At 40.0% G+C, this 14,159-nt stretch overlaps 1 protein-coding gene across 1 annotated transcript in view; it reads left to right on the forward strand.

The window, feature by feature from the left end:
• Lama4 (laminin subunit alpha 4) overlaps window positions 1–14,159 on the forward strand; it is a 145,339-nt gene that overhangs the window by 126,425 nt on the left and 4,755 nt on the right. Inside the window, exons 31-37 of the mRNA XM_021204290.2 lie at window positions 424–611; window positions 3,432–3,621; window positions 5,605–5,760; window positions 6,803–6,962; window positions 11,488–11,618; window positions 13,100–13,193; window positions 13,901–14,020. Of these exons, the coding sequence (XP_021059949.1) occupies window positions 424–611; window positions 3,432–3,621; window positions 5,605–5,760; window positions 6,803–6,962; window positions 11,488–11,618; window positions 13,100–13,193; window positions 13,901–14,020 (1,039 nt within the window). The remainder of the gene's footprint in view (window positions 1–423; window positions 612–3,431; window positions 3,622–5,604; window positions 5,761–6,802; window positions 6,963–11,487; window positions 11,619–13,099; window positions 13,194–13,900; window positions 14,021–14,159) is intronic.

The following is a 14,159-nucleotide window of genomic DNA, read 5'->3' on the forward strand; positions in this document are numbered from 1 at the left end:
GGAACTGGAGTTGATGACTGCTGTGAGCTGTCATGTAGGTACTGGCAAACAAGCCCAGGTCCTCTGGATATGTAGCCAGTGCTCTTAACTCCTAACCCATCTCTCCAGCCCCAATACCTTATTTACATAGCAGATATAAGCAATACTGAGTGGTAATGTGATGTTAACTCTAACACTGCACTCTTGTGCCCTTTTACAATCACGGATTAGAACTTTGGATCTGCTGACATCCTGTGTTGCTACCATCTCTGTTCCTTGTTTATGGCAATAGAAGGCAAAGTAACCTGCTATTTCATGAATAGAAACACACAACTGTCACATTGTTAATTTTGGATTCTTAGTGAAGGATAAAGACATGGCATATCAAACTTTGTTACCAACTGTGGGACTTTCTTCTCTCCTTTTCACTTGTTTTTCCTATAGGGAGAGAAGAATAAGGATGCACCTTCATGGGATCCTATTGGCCTGAAGTTTCTGGAATGGAAAGCTCCAAGAGATTCCCACTGCCACCTCTCCAGCAGCCCCAGGGCGATAGAACATGCCTATCAATATGGCGGCACGGCCAACAGCCGCCAGGAGTTTGAACACAAACAAGGAGATTTTGGTGAAAAGTAAAGGCGTGCACTTTCCTTCTAGAAGTTTCCTGCCACTCTCCATCCTTGTTTGTCACAGGGAGCCGTTCTCCAACCTTTTCTTTCTGCGTCTTCTTAATCCTGTTTTTTTGTTTGTTTTGTTCTTCAGTTTGTTTGGGGTTTTTTTCTTTGTTTGTTTTTTGTTTTTATTTGTTTGTTTGTTTGTTTTTGAGACAGGGTTTCTCTGTGTAGCCCTGGATGTCCTGGAACTCACTTTGTAGACCAGGCTGGCCTCTAACTCAGAAATCCGCCTGCCTCTGCCTCCCGAGTGCCGCTGGGATTAAAGGCGTGCGCCACCACGCCCAGCTGTTTGGGTTTTGTTATTGTTGTTGTTGTTGTCAAAGTATATACTAAACAATACATGATTCATGCTTTTCAGGAAATTATGCCCCCACTTTCCCTCCAAATAGCAGGCACATAAAAACACCATTCTTGCAGTTTACCAAAGATGATCAAAGAAAAGTCATCCTAATCAAGGAAATTTGTAAATGGCCCATCAGCTGCCTTGTTATCACCTTCCTGCATCTCCTGCTGTCCCAAACCCCACAAGTTCACAAATCTCTATTGACCTAATGTTATTAAAGATACATTGTTATAACATTTATGTCTCCATGTCCCAAACCCCACTAAGTCTTCGCAAATCTCTATGGACCTAATATTATTAAACAGATACTGTTACAACGTTTATGTCTCCAGGGCTTTCATCCTGGATGCCTCTTACCTAGCAGGCAAAATCCATGTTTTTGTGTTCTTCAAGAAATAGACTTAATGAATATATCTTACACATACTTGGAGCTAAAGTTCTAGACTGATTTCTTTACACACTTTTTCCCACTCTCTTAGGTGGCTGTTTTTGACATGTTATATTTGATTGTAGTATAGACTCTATACCCTTCTACTGGGAGAGACCTTTAATCTGTAATTTGTGTGGTATACAAACAATATTTCTGTGAAATTTTCTCTATGCATATTAATTACTCAGTTGCTATTTATTCACGGAGATAAATTAATATAGCATGTTGGACTTTAGTGTTTACTAATTTTATTACATAGGATTTTCTAGAACTATAGTTCTCAACCTGTGGGTCATAACCCCTTTGGGGGTAAATGATCCTTTCATAGGGGCATCCTAAGACCATTGGAAAAGACAGATATTTACATTATAATTCATTATAGTAGCCAAATTACAGTTATGATGTAGCAACAAAATAATTATATGGTTGGAGGGATCACCACAATATGAGGAACTGTTTTAAAGGGTCTCAGAATTAGGAAGGTTTAGAACCACTGCTCTAGAGGAACAGAACTGATAATATTATATATATGTAAAATTCCCCCCCCCACTCACCAGTAAGGTAGGGTTATAATTTTTGAAAACTGCTACTTACTTTCTTTCAAAGGGTAATCTATGTGAAGTGAGTAGTGAGTATGTATATGTGTATATATTATACTATATTAATTATATTGTATTATTATATTAAATATAAAGAGGATTTGTTTTTTGTTTTTTTTTTTTTATTATTTTCTTTATTTACATTTCAAATGCTATCCCGAAAGATTCCCATACCCCTCCCCCCACCTCTGTTCCCCTACCCACCCACTCCCACTACTTGGCCCAGGCCTTGCCTTGTGCTAGGTCATATGGAGTTTGGGAGACCAAGGAGCCTCTATTCCCACTGTTGGCCGATTAGGTCATCTTCTGCTACAAATGCAGCTAGAAACACAAACCCAGGGGGTACTAGTTAGTTCCTGTTGTTGTTCCACCTACAGGGTTGCAGCCCCCTTCAGGTACTTGGGTACTTTCTCTAGTTCCTGCATTGGGGACCCTGTGTTCCATCCAGTAGCTGGCTGTGATCATCCATTTCGGTGTTTACCAGGCACTGGCGTAGCCTCACAAGAGGCCACAATATCAGGGACCCTTCAGCAGTATCTTGCCGGCATGAGCATGAGCATTAGTATCTAGGTTTGGTGGCTGATGATGGGATGGACTCCGAATGGGGTCCTCTCTGGATAGTCCATCCCTTCATCCAAGAGGATTTGTTAGGGTGACCTACAGGCTGTGGTCAGGCTAGTACAACAATGGCTAGCTCACAACAGATAGGCAAAGACCCCAGCAATTTTTCCACTCATGACCTAGATGTCTCAGCTGGTCTTTGACCTATGTTACTGTCACAAAGAAGCTGATTCCAATACTAGCAAAGTGATACCTCAGCAGCAGGGTAGATGAATTTGCCAGCAAGGGTGAGCACAAACAAATACAGAGTAAAGGCTTTCTTCCATGTCCGGTTATGTCAACAGGTGTGACCCAGATTTATGGTGGTTTTTCTGGCCATAAATCACAATTCAGGGTGGGTCTTCCCACCTTAAATAATCTTACTAGGAAAAATCCCTCATGGTGTGACCAGCTACTTGGGTTTTAGTTAGTTCCAGCTATAGTCAAGTTGACAACCAAAAATAACCATAACACTAATTTTCAAAGCAAAACACCATAAGATCCTTAACCAACACAAGGCTTTGTTAAATGTCTAACATATCTGCAGAGTAAAGGAAGGACGGCTTCCATGGCATCCTGTGGGCTGGAGACTTCTAAGACAAAGGGTCTAGAGAAGAATTTTCATTTTTGAAGTAGTCATGCCTACATAATAATTCATTAAGGCATCATTGGGGACATTTAGAAAGAAGCTGTTTGGGACTAGATAGAATGGCTATTCTTTCTTGGACTGTATTACTGTGAAAGTTGACTTTGAATTATCATTCTGTATCACTTCACACATGGTAACTTCTCTTTTCGTTTACCAGGTCCCAGTTTGCCATTCGTCTGAAGACCCGCTCCTCGCATGGGATGATTTTCTATGTCTCGGACCAAGAAGAAAATGATTTCATGACCCTGTTCTTGGCCCATGGTCGCTTGGTCTTTATGTTTAATATTGGCCATAAGAAACTGAAGATTAGAAGCCAGGAGAAGTACAATGATGGATTGTGGCATGATGTAAGTTGAATTCAGAGATTAGTGCTGTCAGCAAATATTACCCACTGCCTAGTAGCTTAGCACCGCACCAATTCTATACTACTGGTCTGTTAGAAAATGCTGTGTTAAAATTCTGAGGCTGTACACCCAAAGTTCAATTTCAAGAATTTATTTAATTATTTTATTTATTGTTCTATTTAATTTTATTTACTTATTTATTTACTTAAAATTATTTATTTATGTTATGTATATGAGTATACTGTAGCTGTCTTCAGACATACCAGAAGAGGGCATCAGATCACATTGCAGATGGTTGTGAGCCACCATGTGGTTGCTGGGAGTTAAACTCAGGACCTCTGGAGGAGCTGTCAGTGCTCTTAAACACTGAGCCATCTCTCCAGCCCATTAATTTTATGAATTTATTAATTGCTTGTTTTAAAAATCTTGAACCATATTTTTAGATAATCACGTGCTAATTGTAATCTTTGGGCTTTGGGAATGGCTACACAAACCACTCAGACACCCATCTCAGTCAAATAGGGGTGGTTTATTGAACACTATATCTCAAGACTGACCACCTGATTAGGGACATAATTCAGGCTCGAGACCCCCAGTTAAGGTCCTACGAGGCTTTTTAAGCCTGAGATCTACAAACATCTGTGCCAAGTTATTCCAGCAATCAGGATTTAGGTATAGGGGATTTCCTTAGAAACATGTCTTTGTTATACATTTATCCTGCTCCCATTTTGGAGGTATTCAACTGCAGGAGGCTTGCGTTGTCTAACACTCATGCCTTAAATTGCCAACCAGAATGTCAGTTACCCATGTACATGTACCTTTCTGTGAAGTAAGATGTCAGTTCCCGGTGAGGCCTTGGGAACTTAAACTTTATTCAACCCCTATTCAAAATGGAAGTCTTATTTTAGTTTCTTATATTGGTACAGGTGTCTCTTATGTTGGGGATCATCCCAGGGGCAGCTTACAAAAGCAAATACCATAAAAGCTCATACACAGGTGCAAGAAGTGGTACTGGGTGGTTGGTTCAGGTCCAAGCTTATTGTAACTGTACATAGCAGTTCCACTGACTTCTATTGCAATTGTTTCCAAGGGCACAGAACACCACAGAATATGTAATCCACTTGGGCATGAAAAAGTTTCTTAGTAACAGCAGAAACAGCATATGAGAAGGTTTCCTTATAATGGCAGACTAGCTGGGTAACAGTTACCTAACACGTTCCCTAGGCCTTAACATTCTATCTAGGCCTTAGTACTTTACTTGGACCTTAACAGTAACCATTTCAGTCAAAGGCTCAGTAATCAGCAGGAGCTAATATTTGGATTCTAGGGAATGTTTTACTTTTCACCACTCAGCAGTAAGCTAGGTTCATCATTTTTGACAAGTATTACTGATTTCCTTTCAGAAGGTAAACTCTGGGAGCTATGACGGGAGTAAGTCACTTGGGAAGACAGGGAGTGCTTAAATGCTGGCGGTAGCCTGTGGGCATGGGATGGAAGGATATGCTGTACTAGGTGTGTTACAGTTAACTGTGGCATGTGGCTGGTCAGCTAGGAAGAGCGTCCTAGAGAACCATGTCAAAAATGTAACCTGGACTCAGAGATGAGATGGACAGCTGTAGGTCACTCTATCTAGAGATAAGAAAATAGAGGGACACTTGCTCTAATACATGAAATGGTAAACCTGGGGAGAGCCAGGGGGAAAAAAATGCCAATATACATATAGCAAGGGGGCCTAGAAACAGTTAGAAATAAAGACTTATGCTCTAGGACAAAGACCAAGGAATAAAGTTTCTGGCATTCCAAGAACAAGAGAATCAACAGCTTACTGAGAGGAAGAGTCCCTGACCTTCCGAGATGGGCTCACAGTTTTTTAAAACTTTCTATACCTTCCCAAGCATTGCGATACCAGAGTTGGGAGAGCGGACAACACAGCCTTTCCGCAATGTGGGGAAGGACCTACAACAAGCTATTTTCCTCTCTATCCAGGTGATATTTATTCGGGAAAAGAGCAGTGGCCGACTGGTCATTGATGGTCTACGAGTCCTAGAAGAAAGGCTTCCCCCTAGTGGCGCTGCCTGGAAAATCAAGGGTCCCATTTATCTGGGAGGAGTGGCTCCTGGAAGAGCTGTGAAAAATGTCCAGGTAACCCAGCTGACCCCATGAACCGGAAGCATATTGATTCCAGGTCCTCATTTTACTGAGTAGGAACCTAGTAAAAATGAACCCGTTCTATTGGGGGAAAAATAAAAACCATCCTAGGCTGTCCTGCGGGATTCCTGCCTGCCCTGGAGCATTTTGACTTTTAAAATAGAAATGAGATGAATAAAGTTTAATAGGTATACACTGTCCTGAAACTTAGGTCTGCAGGGGGCTTTATTAGTTCTGCAAGAACCTATAATTTTAATGTAAAGCTACAGTAAGACCAGATAACAAGTCATTCTACTATATTACTGAATATAAAACAAACAAACAAAAATTAAAAAAAAACTTCAGCTCATCTAAATTCAGTTCCATTTTTTTTTTTTGTCTTTCTCACAATTTCTAAATATGCACAGAATGCACATATAAGTGCAGTTCTTCAATTGGGAATATAAGAAACATTTTTATAAATCAAACTAAAACTAATACTTGTTTTTAAAGTGTTTCTCAGTGAGAGGAAAGTATCGAAAGACTTAAACACAACGTAGATTTGATTTTATCACAGGGTCAGTACATAGTTAAGATCCACTGGCAGATAAGTAGGAAAGGAGGTTTACATTATAATTAGACTTGAAATAAACAGCCAGATCTGTGGCAGGCATTTCACTGTTCTCAAATGTGGTATAAAACCAGTTGTCTACAGTGATTCAAGTGTCATGGCCCGTAGTATGATTAAGTTTGTTACTGCATTACAAGCTAAGGAAGCCAGATCGGCTAGCTGCCTCCCGTTGGCAGAGTACTTTCATCCCAGCCTCATTCCTGAAAGAAAATGAATGATAATATGATCGTCAACTAGAAAGCCGCAATTGCAACTTATTAATTCAAACTCCTAGCTTTGATGAGTTAGTTAAAAGTAATTGCCAGGAAGGAGCAATAATGATCATTCAGAAGCTAAAATGAACAAGGGCTAACTCACTTGTTCACTTTCCCATGGTGCATCTGGGTGCGGGGCAAGGGGATTCTAAGTAACTTTCTCTTCTTTCAGATTAACTCCGTCTACAGTTTCAGTGGCTGCCTTGGTAATCTCCAGCTCAATGGTGCCTCCATCGCCTCGGCTTCTCAAACATTTAGCGTGACCCCGTGCTTTGAAGGGCCAATGGAAACAGGAACTTATTTTTCCACAGAAGGAGGCTATGTGGTTCTAGGTAATGTGACCGCAGTGATGTGATTACCGTTAACTCCCATCTAAACTCCAATTAAAGCTTGCTCCCCAGTGCAACATATGAAGAACGGGAAGGGGGCTGTAAGAGGTAATCCAGTCATTAGAAAGAGTAACACTGTCCTCATGTGAGTGAGTTCTCATTCCCTGAAGATTACATTGGTCAACATTAGAATTCATTGTTATAAACTCCTAACGCCTCTTCTCTCTCTCTCTCTCTCTCTCTCTCTCTCTCTCTCTCTCTCTCTCTCTCTNTCTCTCTCTCTCTCTCTCTCTCTCTCTCTCTCTCTCTCTCTCTCCACACACACACACATCCACAGAACCTTCATCTTCTGCAGTACAGATGCTAACATCATACTTTCCCTCCAGGACTGAGAACCTAATAAACCTTTCTTTGTAAATAAACCAGCTTAGGAATTCTGTTATAGCAACAAAACAAACTGAGACAATGATGTGTGTTGAAAGCATGAATCCAGAAGTGCGTTTTTTTTCCTGGAGACAGTTAACAGGGAAGTTTAAGCTCACGGTTAAAGTTTAATAATGCCAAGCTTATCCCTGTAAGATGACCTCCTTCCTTGAAGTACACTTGTTAGCAGCTTTACTGTTTCATGCCAAATATGCAACACCAATCCTTGTTTGCTTTCCTTGGCTAAACTTCTAGGTGCAGGCCATCTTGGCACAGAACATCCTGTGCTGTCCTGTGTCCCGGTCTATGTCAGTTCTTAGCCACCTTATTCCTCTATGTTTTCTTGATTGTTAGTATGAACTATTGTCCCCACTGAAGGAAATTACACACACACACCCTGAAATCCTGTGTCCTCTCCTTGGGAGACCTTATTCTGAAGATGTCTTCCCAACCATTACTGCCTGACTCGTGCATTCAGCAGCTTTTATTACACGCCACATGTGTGGCAGTCTGTGTGCTGGATGATGGACTGAAATTGTTCCAAAAGCAAAAGAAATCCTAGGAGCCTACGCACACCCACCATCTAATGCACAGCAACAAATATCTTAAATATAAAGGATTAACCCTTCTTAATGATCCAAACCTTTAATAGGTTTAACAAAACAAACATTAGGAATTTTGCACAACCTCTGATAAGGAAACCATAGTGTAACCAAATGCACTTTCTTCTTCTTCTTCGTCTTCTTCTTTTTTTTTTTTTTTTGTATAACATGATTTTAATATTTTCCACTGTTAATAGTCAACAAACAGAATAATTATTTTAAGATATATTTCATTGTTATGTCTCCCTTTTCATTTCTGATGTTAATTTGGATACTGTCTCTGTGCCCTCTGGTTAGTCTGGCTAAGGGTTTATCTATCTTGTTGATTTTCTCAAAGATCCAGTTCCTAGTTTTGTTGATTCTTTATATAGTTCTTTTTGTTTCTACTTGGTTGATTTCGGACCTGAGTTTGCTTATTTCCTGCTACCTACTCCTCCTGTGTGTATTTACTTCTATTTGTTCTAGAGCTTTCAGGTGTACTGTCAAGCAGCTAGTGTAAGCTCTCTCCAGTTTGGTTTTTTCTTTTTTTCTTTTCTGAGGCACTTAGAGCTATGAGTTTTCTTCTTACCACTGCTTTCATTGTGTCCCATAAGTTTTGGTATGATGCATCTTCATTTTCATTAAATTCTAAAAAGCCTTTAATTTATTTCTTCATTTTTTTTCCTTGACGAAGTTATCATTGAGTAGACCATTGTTCAGCTTCCATGTGTATGTGTGCTTTCCATTGTTTTTGTTATTTAAGACCAGCCTTAGTCAGTGGTGATCTGATAGGGTGCATGGGATTATTTCAATCTTCTTGTATCTGTTAAGGCCTGTTTTGTGACCAATTATATAGTAAATTTTGGAAAAGGTGCCGTGAGGTGCTGAGAAGAAGGCATATTCATTTGCATTAGGATGAAATGTTCTATAAGTATCTGTTAGATCCATTTGGTTCATAACTTGTGTTAGTTTCACTGTGTCTCTGTTCAGTTTCTGTTTCCATGATCTGTCCATTGCTGAGAGTGGGGTGTTGAAGTCTCCCATTATTATTGTGTGCTTTGAGCTTTAGTAAAGTTTCTTTTATGAATGTGGGTACCCTTGCATTTGGAGCATAGATGTTCAGAATTGAGAGCTCATCTTGATAGATTTTTCCTTTGACCAGTCTGAAGTGTTCTTCCTTATCTTTTTTGATAACTTTTGGTTGAAAGTTGATTTTATTCAATATTAGAATGTATACTCTAACTTGTTTCTTGGGACCATTTGCTTAGAAAATTGTTTTGCAACCTATTACTCTGAGGTAGTATCCATCTTTGTCACTGAGGTGCGTTTCCTATGTGCAGCAAAATGCTAGGTCTTGTTTACATATCCAGTCTGTAAATCTATGTCCTTTTTAGGGGAATTGAATCCATTGATGTTAAGAAATATTAAGTAAAAGTGATTGTTGCTTCCTGCTATTTTTGTTGTTAGAGGTGCAATTATGTTTGTGTGGTTATCTTCTTTTGGGTTTCCCTCCTTGTGTTGGTGTTTTCCACCTATTATCCTTTGTAGGACTGGATTTCTGGAAAGATATTGCATAAATTTGGTTTTGTTGTGGAATATCTTGGTTTCTCCCTGTATGGTAATTGAGAGCCTGGGCTGGCATTTGTGTTCTCTTAGAGTCTGTATGACATCTACCCAGGATCTTCTAGCTTTCATAGTCTCTGGTGAAAAGTCTGGTGTAATTCTGATAGGTCTGCCTTTATATGTTACTTGACCTTTTTCCCAAACTGCTTTTAATATTCTTTCTTTGTTTAATGCATTTGGTGTTTTGATTTTTATGTATCGTGAGGAATTTCTTTTCTGGTCCGGTCTATTTGGAGTTTTGTAGGCTTCTTGTATGTTCACGGGCATCTCTTCCTTTAGGTTAGAGAAGTTTTCTTCTATAATTTTGATGAAGATACTTACTGGCCCTTTAAGTTGGGAATCTTCGCTCTCTTCTGTACCTGTTATCCTTAGGTTTGGTCTTCTCATTGTGTCCTGGGTGTCCTGGATGTTTTGCCTCCCACATTTTCTTTGACTGTTGAGTCAATGTTTTCTATGGTATCTTCTGCACCTGAGATTCTCTCTCAATCTCTTGTATTCTGTTGGTGATGCTTGCATCTATGACTCCTAATTTTTTTTCCCCTAGGTTTCTAACTCCAGGGTTGTCTCCCTTTGTGATTTCTTTATTGTTTCTAGTTCCATTTTTAGATCTTGAATGGTTTTGTTCATTTCCTTCGCCTGTTTGATTGTGTTTTTCTGTAATTCTTTAAGAGATTTTAGTGTTTCCTCTTAAAGGGCTTCTAACTGTTTACCTATGATCTCCTGTATTTCTTTAAAGGAATTATTTATGTCCTTCTTAAAGTCCTCTATCACCATCATGAGAAATGATTTTAAATCCAAATGTTGCTTTTCCGGTGTAATGGTGTATTCAGGACTTGCTGTGGTGGGAGAACTGGTTTCAGATGATGCCAAGTAACCTTGCCAAATAACCTCTGTTGCTTATGTTCTTACCCTTGCCTCCTGCCATCTGATTGTCTCTAGTGCTACCTTCCCTGGCTATATCTGACTAGAGCCTGTCCTTCCTGCGATCCTGGTTGTATCAGAACTCCTGAGAGCTGCCTCTGGGACCCTGAGATCCTGGTGTGACCAAACTCCTAGGATCCTGGGATGCTGGGATCCTGGGATGCTGGGTGTGTTAGAGTGCCTGGGAGTGGAGCTTCCTCTGGGTGTTGTGGAACGGCTGTGGGGTTCCTGCCCAAGGTCTGCTCAGGGCACAGGCTCAGACCAGAAGGCCAAATACACTTTTATTTTTCTTTTTTCTTTTTTTTTTAATTAGATATTTTCTTTATTTACATTTCAAATGTTATCCCCTTTCCTAGTTTTCCCTCCAAAAATCCCCTATCTTCTCTCCTCTCCCCCCTCCCCCTGCTCCCCAACCCACCCACTCCCATTCCCAGTCCTGGCATTCCCCTATACTGGGACATAGAACCTTCCCAGGACCAAGGGCCTCTCCACCATTGATGAGCAACTAGGCCATCCTCAGCTACATATACAGCTAGTGCCACATGTCCCACCATGTGTTTTCTTTGATTGGTGGTTTAGTTCCAAGGAGCTCTGGGGGTACCGGTTAGTTCATATTGATGTTCCTCCTAGGGGACTTCAGACCCCTTCAGCTCCCTGGATACTTTCTCTAACTCCTTCATTGGGGACATGTGTGAGATCACAGGACAGTTCTGTGGAGCTGGCTCTTCCCTTCGTCCTTTACATGTGTTCCAAGGATGGAACTCAGGGCAGCTGACCTTTGCAGCAAGTGCTTTGCCTACTGAGCCATCCTGCCATCCTCTTCCCTCTCTTAAAGGAGTCAAATGGCGCTGAAGGCTGGAACGCTGCTGCCTCTGAATTGTCATCGCATATAGAGTACTTTTAGTGTACAGTCCTCATAAAGTCATGCCACAACTAGAAACTTTACTTTGCTCTCTTGGTAATCTCTATTCCCCCTGCAGATGAGTCTTTCAATATTGGATTAAAGTTTGAAATTGCCTTTGAAGTCCGTCCCCGGAGCAGTTCTGGAACCCTTGTCCATGGCCATAGTGTCAACGGGGAATACCTGAACGTGCACATGAGAAATGGACAGGTAGTATCCTGAGTGCTAACAGTCTAGCTTGCCTAACCCTGAGTGCCGATGTAAAGCAGAAGCTGTTTCACAGCATTACTTCATCAGTCTTTCTAGTGGGATAGAGAAGAAAGCTGAACATGGGTGTTAAGTGTGTGCAATGCATGTGTTCACAATCACGCACTGGGAGTTCATTAGAACAGAGTCATGCGACTGTGGCAAGATTACCAGAAAGTCACCAACAACAACATGGCATTTTAAGAAAAAAATTAGAAGAAAGCTTTTTCAGCAAAATAAAGGGAAAATATATCTACTTTCCAACATTCACAAATGCAAAAGCATCTTTCTAAATGCTCATATGCTTATCACAGATGTGTACGTGTGCATGTGTGTGTGTATTATTCTCAATTGCCAGAAGCTTGTATTATGTTATAATTAAATACCACACTAAAAAACATTCAAGAAGGTGTGTGAATAAGTTTAAAGGAAAAGCAATATTTTCATTATGCCTCAAACTTAATATAACTAAGCTTTATTTAGGTTCTAGTACATATGATTAGGCCATAAAATAATAAAACTTAGCTGTCATAAAACCCTAAAATGAATATGTGTGTATGTGTGTGTGTGTATATATATATATTTCTATGTATAATTATATATTATATATAACTCTTGTATTATATATATTATATATTAATATTATACTATATATTGCATGTCATATTAGTATATAATTATGCTATATAATATATACATATTAGTTACCAGGTATTGAGTACTATTCTAAAAGATTTATGCAAGTGAATTGACTCAGCCCTCCTCTTAAAGATGCATATAGTACTATCACACTTAGGTTACATCTGAGAAAAGTGGAACAGAAACAGCTTGGCTTGAAAGTCCATTCTCTTCACCAATATCTTTTATTTTTTCATTTTTGATTGAAATTTTTTTCCATTCATTAGAGGTTGATCATGTTTTTCTTCTCCTTCAACTTCTCCCAGGTCCTCACAACCTCCCTACCCACCCATTTTTAAGTTCTCTCTCTTAAAAAAAAAAAAAAAAGGCAAAAATAAAAATAAAAACAAACAAGCAAAAGGTCAGTAAGACAAAAATAAAACGGCAAAATAATTGTTTTTTACAAGAGTAAGTTGCATTTGTTGTGCACTGGCCAGCTATGCTGGGCACAGGGCCTGCCCTGGAGTGTCTTCAGTGTCTCAGCCTGCTTTGTATAAGCAGAACACAGTCTGTAAGCTAAGTAAACTCACTGTGTTACAGTTCTTACCATCCCTCTATTTCTATTCTGCAGGATTATTTTGTTCTCTCTCCAAAGATGTACTTAAACTATTTCAATGTTAACTGCCTCTATCACCAATCAAAGAGTGACCTCTTGTGTTCACATCGCAACTGTACTCATGTATTTCTTCCCTGTGGTGAGTTAGTTATAAAACTCAACCTGATGGTGAGAGGTTAAACTAACTATGTAACATGCTTCACCTTGGCAGGTCATAGTGAAAGTCAACAACGGAGTCAGAGACTTTTCTACCTCAGTAACTCCCAAGCAGAATCTCTGTGATGGCAGATGGCACAGAATTACAGGTGAAAAACTTGGAATGTCCCCGCGTATCACATCTAAGCCTGAGCCTGCACAGCAGGAGACATGGAGGGTGGCGTCCTGGAAGAACTTAGATTTTAAATGATACTGACAGATGACTAAAGTCTGTACACGCTCTTAGCTGTTGAGCCATCTCTCTAGCCCCACAGCCATTCTTTTTCTCTATTCTTTTTTTAAAATTAATTTTATGTGTATGCCTGCATATGTTTATGTGCAGCACAGGCATGCCTGGTGTCAACAGAATCCAGAAGAGGATAGTGGATCCCTTGGAAGTAGGTGGTTGTGAGCTGCTCTGTGCATGCTGGGAATTGAACCCAGGTTCTCTGAAAGAGCAACCAGTGCTCCCAACCTCTGAGCAATCTCTCCACCACCACCACTTCCACCCTCAGCTATCCTTAATAAACAATGAATATGGATAGTAAAAGCATGAATATGAATACTACCAAAATAATGCCAAAATATTACATAAAACTTTTGGAGCAAAAACAAGTAGCATGTAGTCTGATTGTCCCCTTGTCTAAGGAAAATGTCACTATGATTACTCAGTAATTGTGCTTAGACATTATTGCTGTTTTCAATAGTAGAAAAGTATGGGGATTTTTATTCTGGAATGTGTTGGTGTTGTGATAACTTATTTCATGTAAAAATCACCCTGGTCTCACAGATAACCAGTCTTTGTCCTGCCTTTCAGTCATTAGAGACTCAAATGTAGTTCAGTTGGATGTCGATTCAGAAGTGAACCATGTAGTTGGACCGTTGAATCCCAAGCCAGTTGATCACAGGGAGCCTGTGTTTGTTGGAGGTGTTCCAGGTAAGTGCTTCTGAGAATGTACACACTTCCAAATCCAGAAACCCAGTAAACCCTCATAACTGTTGTTAAGAAGTGAGCCTTAAACCGGGCATGGTGGCGCACGCCTTTAATCCCAGCACTCAGGAGGCAGAGGCAGGCG

Source organism: Mus pahari, chromosome 9, assembly GCF_900095145.1.
Source record: "Mus pahari chromosome 9, PAHARI_EIJ_v1.1, whole genome shotgun sequence".
NCBI classification, from domain to species: Eukaryota; Metazoa; Chordata; class Mammalia; order Rodentia; family Muridae; genus Mus; species Mus pahari.